The sequence below is a fragment of the Stegodyphus dumicola genome, chromosome 4 (assembly GCF_044657685.1).
Source record: "Stegodyphus dumicola isolate Sdum_Otavi_A_Nest chromosome 4, ASM4465768v1".
Lineage (NCBI taxonomy): Eukaryota > Metazoa > Arthropoda > Arachnida > Araneae > Eresidae > Stegodyphus > Stegodyphus dumicola.
In genome coordinates, this window is record NC_140771.1 from 160,588,918 (window position 1) to 160,608,801 (window position 19,884).

Consider the following 19,884-nt stretch of genomic DNA (forward strand, 5'->3'; position numbering starts at 1 on the left):
GTTATGTTTTTTGTGTTAATAATTACGTTTGGAACTATTAAAAGTATCATCAAACAATATACTTAGTAAAAATTTTAATATCTATACATGCAAAACCTACATTACAAAATACTTTAACAATAAATCCAAAACTTCACAGTTTGTACTTGAACAGCTAGCTTTCACAATGGGTAAAATATTAAAAATTTATTGAAGTTTTCAGGTATCCACAGTTAAATTGTATGTATTTTAGGTGTCACTTCAAATGTTTGATGACACATATTTTAATAAAACACATCACAGATTAATAGCATTAATCTTTACATGCATATTATAAATTCTCAAAAAAGCTATTAAGATAGACTGATATATATATTTTTATTAAAAAATGTAACAGCTTTTTTTGAGGGTTGGTCTCTATCTGACATAGAATTGTGAATGTGATAGCTGCCGTTAAGCACAAATACATTAATATATTTCAGAAGACTAAAGATAACAAAATCCAGGATTGCCTATGATTTCTAATAAAATAGTAGTAAAAAGCAATGCTGAAAGGAAGAAAAGCATAAAAACTTACAGCCTGGTAAATATAAAAACTAATTCTACCATTTAAGTAACACTGAATCAATACATATATACAAATATACTAAAATTCAGTATGCATGCTTTTGTATTAAAATAAAGGGAAAAAATCAAGAACATTATTTTTTAAAGGAATGACACAGTAAATATTTTTAAAGTTAGTATAAGCATATATTAATAGAAGGACTAGAAGCAAATTCATGAAACCAAGTGATTCAAATTAAGTTCCATAAAAAAATAATGTGAGATATAATTTAGATCTTGCAGATGGTAGCATTTCTAAATATGTAATGAGTGGCTTAAAATATTCATACAAAGAAATAGATGTAATAAAAGAGGACGTATACAGAACATAAAAAGTTGTTGCTAACAACAAACTTGAGTGAATAATCAGAAAGTGGACCAGCTGGCTAATGAATCAACTGGTATCTATGGAAATCATACACTTTCAGAAAAAGACAGAAAAAAAAAATTGTTAAAATAATTGCTTATTAATTAACAGAACTATACTAACAGTAATTTAAAAAAATTAATTGAAATGATAAAAATGCCTAAAAATCACGCAGTAAATTCAAAATTTTTCAAGTATATAGGATATATTCTTGAAAGTGTAGTAATAAAAAATAAAACATTTATGTAAGATCCAGCTATTTTTAATGAATAACCATATATTTTAAAGTAATAAGTTTATTATAAAAGATATAGCTTTAATGACAAATGATTAAAATATATTTTAAAAATAATTAATATTACAAATTCATCCCTCCCAAAAGCCATTTGTATTTTCTTATCTCAAAATAACAATTTAAGAGGAAAATTAAAAGCTACACATTTAAGTCAGAAACAGAAAGATAACATGATTTCGACAACATAGTTTCCTACTGCCATTCTCAACAAAGCATTCATATAAATATCCTGTTTGTGATCTATATTTTAGCCAGAATTTTTCTCAAAATCATAAAAGAAATATTAATTAATTGCTTAGAAGCCTAACAGACAGTAGAAATAACGGTTTTATGGCTAAAAATAGTTGGTAAAAATTAAATAAAATGCATGTCTGGAACTCGGAAGCCTAAACCAAACTTTACTTTCAAGTAATTCAAGTTTTACATAGGAAGCAATTTTGTATTAATTACAATTCCTTAATCAAGAGGAATACTGTTCATGTTATGTTGGCTTTCTAACAGCTTACATACATACAATTTCATTTCAAAAACACAAAGCATGGACCAACATAATAACAAGTAAAATAAAATCTCTGTTAAAGCATGAAACAAAACAAAACCACCGGAGAAAAACTAACAGTATGACTATACTTCAAAGCAAATAAACTATCAAGTAATATCAATAATTTAAAATACAATATACACAAGAAAAATACCACTTAGAAAGCCCAAAATTAATATGCAATGAAGATAAAACATTATTAAAAAGAAACCTAAGATATATACCTTTTAATAATTGTTATTGTTTCTATTATACAATATTCTACATTGCATGTTAAACATATTAATGGAAAGGATTTTTTGTTTTACGTCAGTAGTAATTTTCTTCATAAAGGGAAAAATGCAGGGAAGAAAAATTAAATCTCGTATAACAAAGGATGAAGATTTAGTTATACTGGCATATGTATATTATTTTTAAAAATACTAAATTCACTCACAGAATTTTCATTTAGAAAGAAATTATGACAATCATATAATATGCTATCCACAGCTTTAAATAGTTATTTTTTTATGATGGCACTAAAATTTTAATATTTTTTTCAGCCATTTTATCGTGTGTTTAAATTAAAAATACAGAATTTTAATGCCATCATAACAGTAGTAGATTGCACACTATGATTGTTGAAATTACTTCTTATAATATAAAAGAGTTATATATAATACCAATATTTAAAAACAAATAATGCAGAAGCACATGGTTCTAATTTGAAATATAATATCTGTATCACATTTTTAAATATTTGTATCTAAGTTACATTGTTAGAAGACAATGAACAATAAATAATACAAAAACAATGATAAATTTCAAATGCTAGTGAAAGATAAAGGATGAAACCTTTTAGAGATGGTCTATAAAAATAGAAAAAGAGACACAGTATGTAAGTGGTATTAAAATATTAGTCTGTAATTTTATTAAATGAAAGGACAAATTTTAAATTAGAAACTGTCTTCTTTTTAATTACACCTACAGAAAATCCTTATTTTTGTCTTTTAAATTACATTTAAAACAACTACATAATTCGTGTATATAGATGAAATACATCTGAATTATGTAAAAGCTTTCAAAATGCTAATATGAAATACAAGCAAATGAAGCTTTGCAAAACCAGTTAAATTAATAATTAAATACAATAGAAAGGAAATGAAAATTCATTAAGGCAGTGAATGTTTTTGATGAATGTTAAGTACTATCCATGCTTATTTAGAATCCACTAAAAATTCATCCCCATCTCTAATCTGATAGCTATACAATTTTCTGTTGTTATACCTGAGTTCATCTGGACCACAAAAACCTTTTAAGTCTTGATCAATATAAAAAAGCCGCATCTTAGTTGGTCGCAATCCAAATTTGTCACTGAGTGTAGCTTTAAGCTCTTGAACAGATTGCTGAAGATTAACAGTTAATGTTGATTGTTCTTCACAGAAATGAACATACACTTGTGCTGTTTTTTTAGGTGATAGATCAACGTCCACTAATGGATCAAGTTTCCCATGAATTGCTTCCAGCTCATAAAATCTGAAATTTAAAACCAAATAAAACTATGTGCAGTTTAAATATTAAACTAATCAATTAAAAATACTTCAAGAGTTGTTACATGGCTTATTATGCTCCTCTCAAAAATCAGTCAAAGATTTCTTTCAGCATTTTAAAAAAGCATTCAAATACCTTTCAATATGTATTAAAAGTTTATACATGGAACTCTAGGACTTTTAAATATTTGATCAGCTTAACTTAAGCACTGTATTCTAATAACAAATATGTCTTTCAAAATTTTAATGTTTTATTATACGCCGAATGTTTGAAACCTATAGTTTGGCAAGATGTAATTAATTCACAAATCTTTTCCGATGTTGTAAATTTAAAAGCAAATATGAACAACAGAACTATTCATATATTCATTTCACTTTATTTCCAAATGCTTCATTCTGTCTAACATACAATAGCAATTATAACTTTCTTCTCTAAGACAACAACGTACAACTTGACATGACTGTGATGACTAGCACATGTTGCATGTATGCAAATCATGACAGCTTCCTTCCCCCTTAGAGAAAGAGGAGGAACTTCATTTACATTACTTATATAATGTACACTGCGCAAAAGAAAAAAAAAAAAAAAAAAGAGAGAGAGAGAGAGAGGACACTTCTATATCTCCTGTTCAACTGGCAAGCTTGACGAACTTCAACTTGCATTTTTCATGTCTCGAAAGTGCGACTTAGGACATGTATTAGATTTATATACAGTCAAAAGTCGTTAATTCGGACACCCATAATCCGGAATGATCTATAATCCGGACCTCAAAGCTACAAACTTTCTGCGCATGCGTCGCGTTGACGCATGCGCGTAAGAACTTTACCGCTGCTAATTTGCGTGTGCGCGTGCGCAAAATATGTTTACGAATGCGCGTTTAATGTATAATGGACGGGATAAGCTAAGCTAAAATTATCTAATTATCTATTTCAGTTAATGTTGCAGATTGCGTTGTTCCTTAATCTTCGAATTGGATCCGGATTATTATTTTTTGCAGACTGTTAGAGCAATTTTATAAAAGTAAGCTTGAACTTTCGATTATGTCAAATAGAATTTCCGATGTATATTTACTAATATGTAAAGGATATACAAAGTGAAAGTATCTTTCGGAGTCCATTAAACACAAAGTGGAATTGCTGCAAAAAATGGATAAAGTTTATCTAAACTTTAATGTGTGTTTATCTTTAACGCTGCGGGGGCGAGCATTGAATTGGAAGTTGATCTGTCAACACTATCCTTATCTTAAGGGCAGATGTTTTTATTTTATTTGGCTTATAATTGCTTACTCAATGTAGTATTTCATCTCGTCTTTGATATGATTTAAATCAAATGCCTCGTCATTATAATTCGCTTCCGATAGCGAAGAAAGTGACAGAGGTTATTGAAAACGAAAAAATTTCGATTGACAAATTAGTCGGTATTCTCGACACAGCAATTATATCACTTGAACAGCGGAACTTTGTAACTGAACAAGAAATTATGTCTGTTTATAGAATTAAAGAGAATGTATTATAACATAAAAAACGAAGCAACTTAAACAACTTACATTGAAAGAAATGTTTAATAAAGTAAACAAATAAATATTAAGCTTTTTTTTTTGTAAATTTTGATACCCTTTAAATCATAATTGTTCTTTATTTCGTAAATTACGGTTTCATATTTTTAATTTTATAATTTCTGCATGCCATTTTACCAGATTTAAACTGATGATCTATAATCCGGAAAAATCGATAATCCGGAATCGCCGAAGTCCCGACGAGTCCGGATTAACGACTTTTGACTGTATAGCATTGTTCTAATATAGGTATTTTGACACAAAATTGGCCTTTTTTTTAAATGACATGCCAATGTTTTTCCATATTTCAACTCTACAACTCAAATTGTGCTAAACTGCCAAGTTTTGTTAAAATCGCATTTTTAAATTTTTAAGTAATTTTTAAAAAAATTAGCTCTCAAAATTTAGCTTTTCATTGTTAAATGAATTTGATATACATCTATTAGTATCTTGTTTTTATTAAACTTATTTGATTCTTCCTTTCATATTTTGAAATGTAGGTTCATTTAATATAAAATTCGCCCATTTTTATGATTTATTTTAAAATTTGTATTTTAAATAATTTTTTTATAAATTTTTCAAAAAAAATTTTGAATTATGAACCTATAAAATTTTTGCAGTCATCTTAAAGTAGTTGTATTTCTAAGCATACCTGCAAAATATTAGTTTTATATTCAAAATTTCCTACACGTGAATTTACATTTTTTGGTGCGTTTTGAAATTTGGCATATTTATTATAAGCGATAATAACCAGAAAGCATTTCGTTAAAATTATTTGAAAGTATGAACAATGACTTTTCCCCCGCTTATGGACAATGAAAAGGAAAATAGGTTGCTATAAATTAAGAAGTTCACCAAGTGAATTATTCTTGGTGCAAATTGAAAAAAATTCCCCAAGATAAATTTTTTATTTTCTTCATAAATTTGTTACCAAAAATTACAAAATTTCATACCTAGGTATAATTTGAGTTGTAGAATCTAAATATGGAAAAAAAAATTGGTATGTAATTTCAGAAAGAGTCCCATTTTGTGTCAAAATACCTATGTTAGAACAATGCTATATATAAATGCAATATATATTCCAAGTCGTACTTTCAAGACATGGAAAAACACAATTTTATTTTTGTCAAACAGCCCGATAGACGGGAATTATAGAACTTTTTTTTTTTTTTTTTTTTTTTTTTTTTTTTTTTTTTTTTTGTGTGTGTGTGTGTGTGTGTGCAGTGTGCTTTTAAGAAAAGTGAGTTTCTTAAGTTGATTATCCTTCACTTGTATTTTTATCTCTCTTAAAAATACATTTTACATAGAAAATAGGAATTTTTAATTAAACTGTATTTTAAAGCAGTGCAGAGTAATAAAAAATTTTATACCTTTTTGGCCTCTCATTTTTAGACAGAAAATGACGTATAAAAGCACGTTCAGCATCTTCTCTTTCTTTCTGTAGTATGGCACTACCATTCAAACGAATCACAGAAGGCAGATATGCTATCAGATGTTGTCGCCTTTCTAATTCATTCAATGCCTAACCAATTAGAATAACAGTTGTTAAGTCAAAATGTGAAATAGTTTAAATGAACAAAATTTCAGCATAATACTTTGAGTAACTATTTAAATTATTAGCAACAAATTAATTAATTAAATAACAAATTTAGAAATTTTTAATTAAATATAAAATTTTAGAAATTTTATATAAAAAATTTATAATTTTATTGCAATACATTATTTTTAAATCCGTACATATGTATAAAAAAGGATACTTTTAAAATAGGACATTTTTTTTCCCACCCACAAAACTGTTTTTATCAATTTACCCCCTTAAAAAACTAAATGCCTCAAAACTGCATCTAATGAAAAAATTTCTTTCCAATCAAGATGCTTTATTTTACAGAAATTTAATTACTTTTCCAAAAGTTAGTGATAGTAAAATTTAAATATCAATTCTAACTATGTAGATACTTAATTAATTGAAGAGGAAAAAAATATAAAACCATAGAAAAATACATCTTTTCATAACATGAACTAGTGCAATATTTATTATACTGACAATTACAAATATAGCATTTTGTAATATTTATAATACATAATTTATGGAATTTATCACAAGTGTACTATAAAAATGCTGAAATGATGTACGACAGTAACAAACAATTTCTGACTTTAATTTGATTTAGTGCTGACTGTGATGCTGCTGCTTCCAACTGGTATTAACCTTTTACAGATCAATATTCCCAGATGGGAACATAAAATGAAAATTCATTTAAAAGTGAAATTTCATTCATAATGACATGAAAAAATGGTTTGATATATTAATATCGAAATAACAAGCTTCAGATATAAAACACACAGTGCATAGGCCACAACTTAAAAATAATGATGACGGAATAAGGTACAGAATCTTCAGGAATGTGGAAGCAGGATAGTCTCAACTGCATATTTTGAAATTAAGAGTCTCTTGGCTGTATAAAACTATATTAGAAAAGCTCAGTTCATAAGCATTTAAAATACGACATGAAGTTTGAAAATAACTGATACATACTAATTCAAGTTTCAATGGTTACAGATTCCATAGGATTACTAGAGAGAGATCTGTTTGCAAGAAGACCTACTAAATTCTGTGCATAAGAAAGCTGCTTAGCATACTACAAAAAGCATTAACTTTAGAACAAACATTCGTGAAAGACTGCTCTCTTCATAGACAAAACTTGATTCAGTCTAGTCAGATTCTCTTGTACTTTAGACCAAAACCAGATATCTGTTACCTATCTTCTATTACCTGAGAGCCAGACCAATATGAGGTTTAATTTTCTGAGCAAGCATCATGTTGGGTAGACACATGAACTTCACGTTTTTAATAAAGGCTTTGAAATTGTTGCGAGGTACAGAAAAGACATCTTACAGCCCTATGTTTGCCTTCTAGGGGATGATTTTGCCAAGCTATTTTATTTTATAGTGAACAACTTTTATTCACATCCACATAGAACTAATCTGGTGAATGATTTTCTGGGAAGTGACGTAATTAACTAGATGGATTAATCAGACAGATCTAAAACCTACAGAAAATGTCTTGGATGTTCTTGGAAGAACAATTGAAATTAGTCTTGATTCTCAAAGAACCGAAAAACAATAAGCTGTAAGAGTGGGATTGACTGCCACAGAGACTCATAAACTGTCTCATTTCCAATACGAAGTTATGTTGTAAGATATGTATAATCGTTAGAGGGGATTATACTCCTCATTAGCCTCCTTTCCTCTGTTCAGACCTTCCAGCACTAACCCCTATATGTGCATGTATGTATGTGCTGTTGTATACGTTTTGTATTAATATTAACCTATGTTCACACTAAATTTCATTAAAATCTTTTGATCAGTTTTGGAGATAACTGACCAAATGTGAAAATTCTCTTAATTTTGAACACTACCATATGCATACCTATGTGCATATCTGTGGGGAATTCTATGTATTTTTAAGCACACTTTTACAAAAAGTCTCTTTAATTTAAATTTCGGACCAACTGAAATTTTTTTGTTTGCTCAAAATTCTATTGTAAGTAATAAAAAAATAAACTCATAACAACATAAAACAGTTAATGAAATGTAACAATAAATTACACACAGATATTTGGATAAATTAACAATACGACAAATGCATTTTAATAGATACTTTTGCTTAGCTGTGATATCTGTTTCTACCTGTAAGTGCCGAGAGTTTTTATGGATTATCCCTGCCCCCACACGCCTATATTTCCTGCATACTCCAAACAATTTAACTATAATACACGAGGTTCAACTGTCACTGCTTTTGTTTACTTATAATCAGAATTAGAAATGTAAAATTACCTCATATAATTATTTTTCAAATTTAAAACTGTGAATATTTTCCAAATTATAGTATGGGATAAAAGTGTAAATTACAATTAAAGGGTTCATACACATTTCTACACGTGGGAAATTAAGTACTTTTAAGGACCATCAATGAAAAAAAAAATTAAGGACCCATCAGTAAATAGGAACTGAATAAACTAATGCAATAATTTTATACCCGAACTTCCCTTCTTGTAATTTGTAATGGTAAAATAAATCTGCAAGTAGGATATATCATTATTAAACATAATTTCATATTTAAACTTATTATTGTTTAATATTTATGTATTTGTGCTGCGATGCACTTTAGCACACTCTGTGATAGTACCTGCAAATTCAACGTAAAAAATATTTTGTGTGTTACCATAGCAGTAGTTAAAAATAAAAGAAAGCTGGATGTTCGGAAGATTTAAATTTGTGTTTACTTTAGTCTCTTGTCTTTTTTTTTTTTTTTTTTTTTTGTGCATAAGACATGAACATATGTATCCTTCACGAGCAGTGAAAACCTCTTCGACAATACCAAGCGGCCATAGAAATTTTGATTCAGTAGTCCCTGCATGCAAAACTACATCTCCTCTTTTAAGATTATTTCCTGGTGATGGATTAACAAATTTATGTGCAGTTCTGAATTGCATCAAATAATTATCTTTCCATTTCACCCAGAGATGACTTAGTTTAGTCTGATATAATTTTTGACAAAATCAAATTTTGCTTTGTAGAAGGTTGATTATCAAAAATTTCAATGAAATGTACAGGATAGCTAATTATCATCTTGACCAGGAAACAGAAAATGGGCTGGAGTAAGAGGTTTGGGTTCATTTAATTCATTGCTTACATAAGTAAGAGGTCTATGATTAAAAAAAAAATACCAATTTGATTTCAGCAAGAATGCACCCTACCACGGAGCACAGGGGACAATAAAACAACCAATTCAGTTAATTTATCCACTTGAAATAACTTGATATTTCTTCTTTAATACAGTACAAAGTAATCTGGACTCGTCAGAACTTCGGCGATTCCAGATTAAGGGTTTTTCCGGATTATAGATCATCAATTTAAATTTGGTAAGATGGCATGCAGAAGTTATACAATTAAAAATATGAAACCGTAATTTATGAAATAAAGAGCAATTATGATCTAAAGGGTATCAAAATTTGCAAAAAAAAAAAAAAAAAAAAAAAAAAAAAAAAGCTTGGTATTTATTTGTTTACTTTATTAAACATTTCTTTCAATGTAAGTTGTTTATGCTGCTTCGTTTTTTTTGGGGCTAAACGCACATGCGTAAACATTAAACGCGCATGCGTAACATTAAATGCGCATGCATAAGATTATAGATCATTCCGGATAATGGACGTCTTGATTACAGACTTTGTACTGTATAGTCTTACATATAACAAATGTCATAAAGTACAAATTATGCTCATGTAGTACTATTTATGGTATTTTGTAAATTTGTGTTATACTTATTAATTTGTATTGTATTTGATATGTTATTTACATTCAGTGTACTCTTACAATTATAAAAGAAATTCAAGAATAAAATTAACTTTATAATTTTTTTTAAGTAACTGGCATTAAATTATAAAATTCCTTGAAACATTTATATTTTATACTTCAAGAATCCCACATATTTTAAAGAAGACTAATAACTTTTTATTTAAAATTTACTAACAGTTAATTTTATACTGATTCCTTCTTTTATGCTTAATTTCATTATGTACTCACTCAGTCCAAAGATTTATGCAGATTTTATGTCTGGCATAAGTTAAATTGAGAAGTAAATTAATAAACAACATGACTATTAACTCACTGCCTCCATGCATGCTTCCTATCAAAGAGACACTTACTGATCAGAACAGATGTGAATGAATGCTTGATGTTGATATGGCTGGTAAATGTTGAAAATTAGCTGCATTTAGTGCTTTATTAGTGAAAATGAGCTCCATTTAGCTTCATGTACATTTGCTGTTTTTGTAACTCAGTTAATATACCATATAAAGTTCCAATAAGCTGCTGAAGCACCAGAGGTGATAGGCTATTTTGAATTATTTTAAGTCTCATTAATTTCAAGGATAAAATTTTATATTAATTTTTATATTTTTGTGCTGTATCTTACATTACATAAGAAAATTTTACAGCAGTTATAATTTATAATACTGACACTAAAATATTAGTATAATTACGCATTAAAAGCTACAAAACATTTATGCTTTGTAACAACAACAAACAATAATATTTATGCATTTTTTAAATTTGAAAATGTTCCAGATATTTCAGCTAATTTACATCAATTTCCCCCCTCTTTATAATCTTTTATTATTATATTTTTTTCCAATAAACAAATCAATGTTCCCATTAGTCTCTGCTCCATCTCCAGTTTGTTAAGGCTTCTATAATATACCTTCAAAGAATAATTTCCTTTCTGTTATAAAATCACTTTCTTCTTCAATGAGTTTCCTCTTCATTTTAAAATTCTCAGATTTAACTAATGATTAATGTTATTCTGAAAAATTGCTTGCATTGATTACATAGAAGAAACTGCTAAATTTATTTCTTTAATAATATGAGTATTTAAAATAAATATGAAATGATATAAGGTCAGCCGGCGGCAGAATTTTTAGAATTTTATGAAGCACCAAGCAATAAAATCCAGGCACGGCAAATTTTTTAGAATTCAGGGCAGGCACTGAGGTGTATATGGTATACACATACATGATGAATCTTAATAAATTGTCAATTTCCATTTTCTTTACTTTCTTGGTTTATTTCAGTGCTTGTGTCAAGTGGAAAGATATGAAAATAAAGAGAAGATAAACATGTTAAGAGAAAGACTCCTGAGAACAAAAGGAGAAAATTCAAATAATTTTGTTTTCACAATTCTTCCACAGATTCTCTAAAAGATAAAAAATTCTTCACAAATTTCCAGTAAAACATGTCCATTACATGTTAATACCATGAAGACATTTTTCATTTCATCATATTTTTCTGAAATTGTATGTCTTAAATCTTGCTTTTAAATCCCTCTAAACCACTTCAACCTGCAGCAGAACTTGTCAGTAGTCAACATGCGAACAACATTTTTACAACTTTGAAAATGCCTGTGTAATGCATGTTGTAATTAACCATTCATTAATTTTAATTAATCATTAATTGTAATCAATTTTGTTATATTTAAAATCCATATACATATAAAACTGAATAATTAAAAAATGTGCCTTGTAAATTATATGCACATTTAATTAGAAATTTTCATTTAACTCCTCAAACATGTATATCAATAAATTTACTATTATATGAAAAAAGCAAGTATTTTAAATCACTACTAATCATAGAAAAAATCAGAATCCATAAATCATATATCTTTATTCTGGATTTGATTTCTGCAGGGAAATAAAATTTAAATAACCAAGAATAGTACATATAAGTATTACAAAAATACTTATAATTTACAAATGCGAAGACTTATAAAGCTTAAGTTCTGATTTTGAGAATTTTTTTTTATAACACAGTTTTTTATTTGCCTGCAAACTTATTTTTTCAATCAAAACTGCTTTGAGAGTTTTAGGACCTAAATTTGGTCGAAATTCCGCGTGGCTTTTTTTTTAACAATGGAAAAATTTTTTTTGCAAGCTGCATTTGAATGAGGTATTATTAAGACAGTAAGCATTACAGTAGGCAATACTTTGTATTTAATACATCCATTCATACTTTTTAACTTGACAATTTCTCCCCATGTTATATCAATATGCAAATCTACAATTTCTTTCAAATCTTCTATTTGATTTACATGGAAAATTCAATTTCCACTTGATTAAGATGTGTTTCATCAATAATGGATGGAAAAGTACTCATCAAGTAAAGAACAGATGAAAATGAAACTTCAGTTCTCAAGTTGATTTCAGCAACTTCAGCATGTTTTAGAAATGGATCACTTAGTGGAAACTTAATTATTATAGTATACAGACATGCAGTTACAAAAAAAAAAAAAAAAAAAAAAAAAAAAAAAAAAAAAAAAAAAAAAGCTCGCACAGAATTGAAAAATGATTTCACTTCACTTTCATTCAACTTGGCATTTTTTAAATATAGTCTTGTTTCTGTACCAATCACTAAATTCTCATTTTCTTTTTGTTTACTATACTTCTGAAACGGAAGAGATGTTAGAGTAAAATCTTCATTTTCTTTAGAAATTACTGATGGTTTTACGAATCTAACAAATAAATTCATTAAAAGTTCAAAAAGTTCTCTTCTCAATTTATGTATATAAGGAGCTTGTTGTTGCAAATTAATATTTACTGTTATAAACAAAGGCAAAGTATTTTCCAAAATAACAAGTACAATTTGGTGGCAGGTGATTGTAACATTTTCTTAATGTTTTGCAATCTCTTTCCTTCATTCTCACTGTTATCTGGTTAATCTCCAAAAAAATTAATCACAGCATCCCACTGTTCCAAAATCCTTGTTAAAGATTCTAAAAGAGACAACATCTCGTACTGCATTATTTCAAAATTTTATGAGATTTTGCATTCTGTCTCAAAATTTGTTGAGCAGCTTTGAATAATCCGGACCTCAAAGCTAAAAACTTTCTGCGCATGCACCGCGTTGACATATGCACAAAAGCGTTTACGCGTGCGCCTAAGACATTTACGCCTGCGCATATGCTTGTGCACAAGCGCAGAATACGTTTTCGCGTGTATAACGGATGGTATAAGCTAAAATTATCCATTTCAGTTAATGTTGATGATTGCGTTGTTCCTTAATCTTCGAATTGGATGTGCTTATTATTTTTTGCAGACTGTAAGAACAATTTTATAAAAGTAAACTTGAACTTTCGATTATGTCAAATAGAATTTCTGATGCTGGAGCTCCCAAAGGATCTACAAAACGAAAGTATGTTTCGATGTCTGTCAAACAAAAAGTGGAATTGCTGCAAAAAATGGATAAAGACATGAAGAAGGCGACAGAGAGGTTAGTGAAAACGAAGAAATTTCAATTGACAAGTTCGGCACAGCAATTAACGGGACTTGAACAGTGGAACTTTGTAACTGAACAAGAAATTATGTCTGTTTATAGAATTAAAGAGAAAGTATCATCACATAAAACGAAGCAACTTAAACAACTTACATTGAAAGATATGTTTAATAAAGTAAACAAATAAATATTAAGCTTTTTTTTTTTTTTTTTGTAAATTTTGATACCCTTTACATCATAATTGCTCTTTATTTCATAAATTACGGTTTCATATTTTTAATTTTAGAATTTCTGCATGCCATCTTACGAGATTTAAACTGATGATCGATAATCCAGAATTGCCAAAGTCCGGACGAGTCCGGATTAACAACTTTTGACTGTATAATACAAATGAAAATGAAAATAATGTAATGTTATTTCTTACACTGGTTATCATAAATTAAGGAAAATTCACAAAAATAGCTATAACTCCCTAAAAAATAAGCCAAACTGCGTAAAATTTGAATATGTTGTCAAGTAAGAGTAGATGAGTAAAACTCCAATATGCAAATTAGTGGCACTGCACTTGGAATACGTCATCTGCAAGGAGCATAAAAAGTCCATGTTTGAGAGCAAGCCCACATATTTCACTGTTATAGTGACATCAGAAATCTGAGGTAGCCAATTCGTAACAATGACCTCCAGGCATTGCCTGCAGAACTACGATGGAGAGCCATTGGGAGACTAGAGGCAGGATAAAGTCAAACAGAAGTGGTCAGATGGCTAAATGTAAGTCCTTCTGTGGTTCATAGACTTTGGAGGTGATTTCAAAGCACAGATTCGGCCTCTAGGAGGTTCAGCCAAGGACATCCAACTGCTACGACAAGCGCCACTGACCGATATTTGACATTATGTGCAATCAGGAATAGAACCGCTACACCAACTTTTCTTAGATCCACCCTTCCTGCAGCCACCGGGAGGTTGGTGTCAGCGTCAACTGTGCGTAGAAGGCTTCACGAAGGTGGTCTATATGCGAGGTGAACAACCATTTGCGTGCTGCTCACGGCACGTCTTAGGAGCGATCGTTTGCAGTGGGAACGACAACATATCCACTGGACGCCTGAGCAGTGGAGGGCTATTCTTTTTACAGATGAGTCCAGGTTTAGTCTAGAAAGTGATAGTAGGCGTTATTTGATATGGAGAGAACCTGGAACCCGTTATCATCCATCAAATATCCGTGAAAAAGATGCATACGGAAGAGGCAGTGTCTGTGTTTCGGGTGGCATCTCTTTGGCTGGACGCACAGACCTCCATGTTTTTCCAAGGGGAACCATGAATGCTCATGTTTATAGAGATGACATCCTTGATGCGATGCTTTCCTGTTACAGGACGACAATGCAAGACCACACAGGGCTCACATCGTATATGATTATCTTCAACAGGAAACAATTATGTGCATGGAGTGGCCAGCTGGATTCCCGGACTTGAATCCTATCGAGCACGTTTGGGATGCTTTAGGGAGATGTCTGGCTGCTCTCAATCCGCCCCCTTAGACCCTTGACGCGCTTGCAACTGCTTTACAAGAGCGATGGCTCTTGCTTCCTACAAAACTGATAGATCGCATAATTGAAAGCATCACACATTGCTGAATGTGCTGTATTGCTTCTAGAGGCGATTATATTCCATATTGAAGGTACTTTTACTATAGCAATCTGACATCTTCGATTTGTTCATTTTATACATGTGCTAATTTCTATACTACCATAATTGTCTGGTAATTTCTTTTTATGTTATTTGATACCTTACTATGTGTTGTATATTGTGGGTAAATTTCATAAAATTCTACATGTAACTTTTTCAGCAATCGTGATTTTTATGATTTTTCCTTAATTTATGATAACCAGTGTATTTTATATGCAATGTTTAATGTGTTGTTTGTGTATTTTAAATTTGCATTGTTGTTTTAATTGCAAGTTATACTTCAGACATCTATTTTTTAATTGTTCGGTTTTGATATGTTAATGCTTTCCGAAAAATATCGATAATCCAACGATCTACTCAATAGTAGAAAAACTGTTAACTTTGACCCTATAAATAGCTTATACTTTTTTATTTTAATACGTAGTATTTGCCATCGCAATTCGACTTGATAATATGAGTTCATTGATAATATGTGTGTGTCTGTGTGTGTGTGAAGCATTGCTTAATGTTCCAAATTTGTAGTGTTTATTTTCTTTCATTGTGAGAAATTAGATTTTTTTTATTTGTAGAATGTATAGAACTCTAGTAAGACTGTAGAGTATGACGTGATTTAAGAATTTAAGATACAGTAATATGAAAGCTGTGTATGATGTTGATCTGCAATAAAAATATTTATTGACTGTCTACTTACTAGTAACTAAGGGATTGTGTCGTTACGTAGCAACAAGATAATTTGTAAAAATGATAAAATTAAAATGTTCGATAATATGAATTTAAATTTGTTGGTTAACTACTCTGGTAAAATAAAAAAAAAGGGGGGAAATAGTTATTGATTCGAAAGTATTGGCAACAGAGAGAAACCAGACAAAAACCGTAGAACTAGTTTTTTTTTTTTTTTCCTTTTTTTTTTTAAGAACTCGAACTCACTTGATTTTTGGTAGTTTTTGAATCAACTGTAATCAGATATTGTTTTCTAAATGATTATCCTTTTTAAATAAAAATGTAAATAATATTATGTCAGTATAAAACAAAACAAAACAAAAAAAAAAATCATGTGTATGATTTATTTTACGTTATGAATCATTCACAAAAGAAGACATAGTATTTTTCTAGTAGCTAACGGGAATATAATCCAGCATAAAAAAAATCATTAAAGGGGAAAGTCTTGAAATTTATTAAGTGTCTTTTAAATAAAATAGTACAAACCGAAGTACATACCATTTTATTTAAAAGACACGCAATAATTTGCAACATTCTGATATAATTGCCACAATAAATTTAATAATAAAAATCTTTTTTTATTTGTATAAATTCTAAAGCTTAAAAATCTTTGAAAATATTGAAGCTGTATGAAATACAAATATGAGAGACTGTGGCGATGCTTACCGTTTTAATAACTGGCACAATTCACTTACTGCATTATTATAACTTAAAATATAAAGAATTTATTATACTTATTTCTATATCTATAGAGAATACATTGTGATGTCACAATTTTAGTCCCACCCATTTATGGACGTCACTTAGCTCCGCCTTCGCAACTTTGTTTATGCAACGTATTCTGAACTTTTACTGGTGATTTTCAAAAAATCGCCAAGCAGTGGGCTAAAGCACATTTTCACCAAGGTCTGGTTACAAAATAACAGATTAACTGTTTATATATATATATTTTTTTTGGAACAGCTTCATTATAGCCCACCTTCAAAGTTTGATGAATTTATTTTAGTGCCAAAGCACATGAAATACGTTGTTTTGAAAAATGGTTGCCATCCAGATTTTTGACGAAACTCCATGTTTCAAAAAATGGCGGCCATCTTGATTTCACCAGAAATCCTGGATAATAGAGATAAATTTACGACTATTATACATGATTTTAAGAGAAAGGAATATTAAGAAATGATTAATAAAAATGATTAAGGTTAAAAAGATGTAATTTTAAAAACAGTCCGAAAACTTTTAGCTACTTCACCTTTAATAAATAATTTGGTAAAAGCGTAGAATAGGTTGCATCAACAAAGTTGAGAAAGCGGAGCTGTGTGATGTCCATAAACGGGCGGAAATAAGCTTGTGACGTCACAATGTATTCTCCATGCTACGCGTAATTTCTATTTTCTCTTAAAAAAAAAAAAAAAAAAAAGAAGAAGAAGAAGAATTGTTTATTGTAAATTAACATCAAATTCTTTACTTTAAATTTACATTTCTGACATTTAAGCTTAGGCATAACTGAAAATAAGTATAATAAAGTGTTTATATTGATACAGTAAGCGAATTCTACCAATTATTAAAACAATACAGAACGTTGCAGTCTCTCATACTTGTATTTCATACAGCTTCAGTATTTTCAAAGATTTTTAAGCTTCAGCATTTATACAAATAATAAAAGATTTTTTAAAAATTTAAATTAATACTCTGAACATATCAATTTTATCATATTTACAAATTAACGTTTTGCTACATAACGACATAATCACTTACATACCAGTAACTAGACAATTTTCTACTTCATAAAAATTTTAAACTTCACATTAATGAATAACAGGTTCTTAAATTCCTAAATCACATCATATTCTCTGTAGGCAGGCATACTAGAATTTTACGCATTAATAAATAAAAAAATCTGATTTCTCACAATGAAAGAAAATATTATAAGAAAATGAATACTACAAATTTGGAACACTAAGCAATGCTTCTCATACACACACATATTATCAAAGAACTCATATTATCAAGTGCAATTATTATAGCAAACACTACGTATTATAATAATGAGGTACAAGTTACTTATAGGGCCAAAGTTTACAGTTTTGCTACTGTTGAGTAGATCGTCGGGCTATCAATATATATCGTACATTGAAAAGCATTATAAACATATCAAAAACAAAAAATTAAAAATACAATTTAAATGAAAAATGATGTCTTAAATATAATCCACAATTAAAACAACAATACAAATTTAAAATACACAAACGATATGTTAAACATTGCATATAAAATACATTACGTTACATTACAACTCGGCATCACACATTATCTCATTTTCCCTTGTACACAATGATCCATATTCATTCGAAAAACAGCAAAGAATTGCACAAACTCAGGGTCCACGTACACATCCATCTATTTTCCCCTTAAAAATATCAGAGAATTGCACAAACTCGGCATTGCGCACTACGCTGGCTCTGCCCATGTACACATCGATCTATTTTCACTTAAAAAAACATCCGAGAATTGCACAAACTAGACACCATGCACAACCTCGGCATTGCGCACTACACTGGCTCTGCCCATGTACACATCGATCTATTTTCACTTCAAAAAACATCTGAGACTTGCACAAACTAGGTACCACGCACAACCTCGGCATTGCTCACTACATTGGCTTTGCCCATGTATATAGCGATCTCTTTTCACTTAAAAATCAGACATTGAATAAACTCTGCAATGCTCATATACTAAGAAATCCGCTTTCACTTAAAAGAAATCGGAGAATTGCAGAAACTCGCGCATAAGCAACTCCATTGATTCGCGTTGTTAAAAAAAAAAATTATTCTAGAAAAATTGAGCTTACTACAGGCGAACCAAGATCCTAGCCTAATTGATTTCTCAGCCCTACACTTCTTGCATTTCCAAATACTACCATTCGATGACTTTTTCTGATTAACTAAGCAGCATGGTATCTTACATTTTGCACAACAAATGTTATCCTTCAATAATCGACAATCCATCAAAAATCCTCTAAAAAGTTCATACGCTCTTGATAATTCATACATAAAATATTTGTTTCCAAAATTTTACGCTTGTTTGAAAACTCCCACCTTAAATTTTCTTTTATAATCTCCTGATACTTAATTACAAAATCACTAACAGCAGTTTTAGAGCAAGCAATAACTAAAAGCAAAAATATCACCTCCAAAGTAGCCAAAAAATATATACAGTCAAAAGTCGTTAATTCAGACACCCATAATCCGGAATGATCTATAATCCAGACCTCAAAGCTAAAAACTTTCTGCGCATGCACCACGTTGACACATGTGGATAGGCGTTTACGCATGCACGTAAGACCTTTTACGATTGCGCATATGCGTGTGCACAAGTGCAGAATACGTTTTCGCATGCGCGTTTTATGTATAACGGCCGGTATAAGTTAAAATTATCTAATTATCTAATGTTGATGATTGCGTTGTTCCTTAATCTTCAAATTGGATCCGGCTTATTATTTTTTGCAGACTGTAAGAGCAATTTTATAAAAGTAAACTTGAACTTTCAATTATGTCAAATAGAATTTCCGATGCTGGAACTTCCAAAGGATCTACAAAACGAAAGTTTGTTTCGATGTCCAACAAACAAAAAGTGGAATTACTGCAAAAAATGGATAAAGACATGAAGAATGTGACAGAGAGGTTAGTGAAAACGAAAAAATTTCGATTGACAAGTTAGTCGGTATTCTCGGCACAGCAATTAACGGGACTTGAACAGCGGAACTTTGTAACTGAACAAGAAAT

General features: G+C 29.7%; 1 protein-coding gene across 1 annotated transcript in view; it reads right to left on the reverse strand.

Moving 5' to 3' along the window:
- Nucleotides 1-59: 59 nt before the first annotated feature.
- Nucleotides 60-19,884, reverse strand: part of mlt (tubulin folding cofactor E like protein mlt) — a 64,771-nt gene continuing 44,946 nt past the window's right edge. Inside the window, exons 5-6 of the mRNA XM_085815699.1 lie at nt 6,244-6,395; nt 60-3,303 (exon numbers count right to left, since the gene is read on the reverse strand). Coding sequence (XP_085671825.1) covers nt 2,985-3,303; nt 6,244-6,395 — 471 coding nt within the window. The 3' untranslated portion in view covers nt 60-2,984. The remainder of the gene's footprint in view (nt 3,304-6,243; nt 6,396-19,884) is intronic.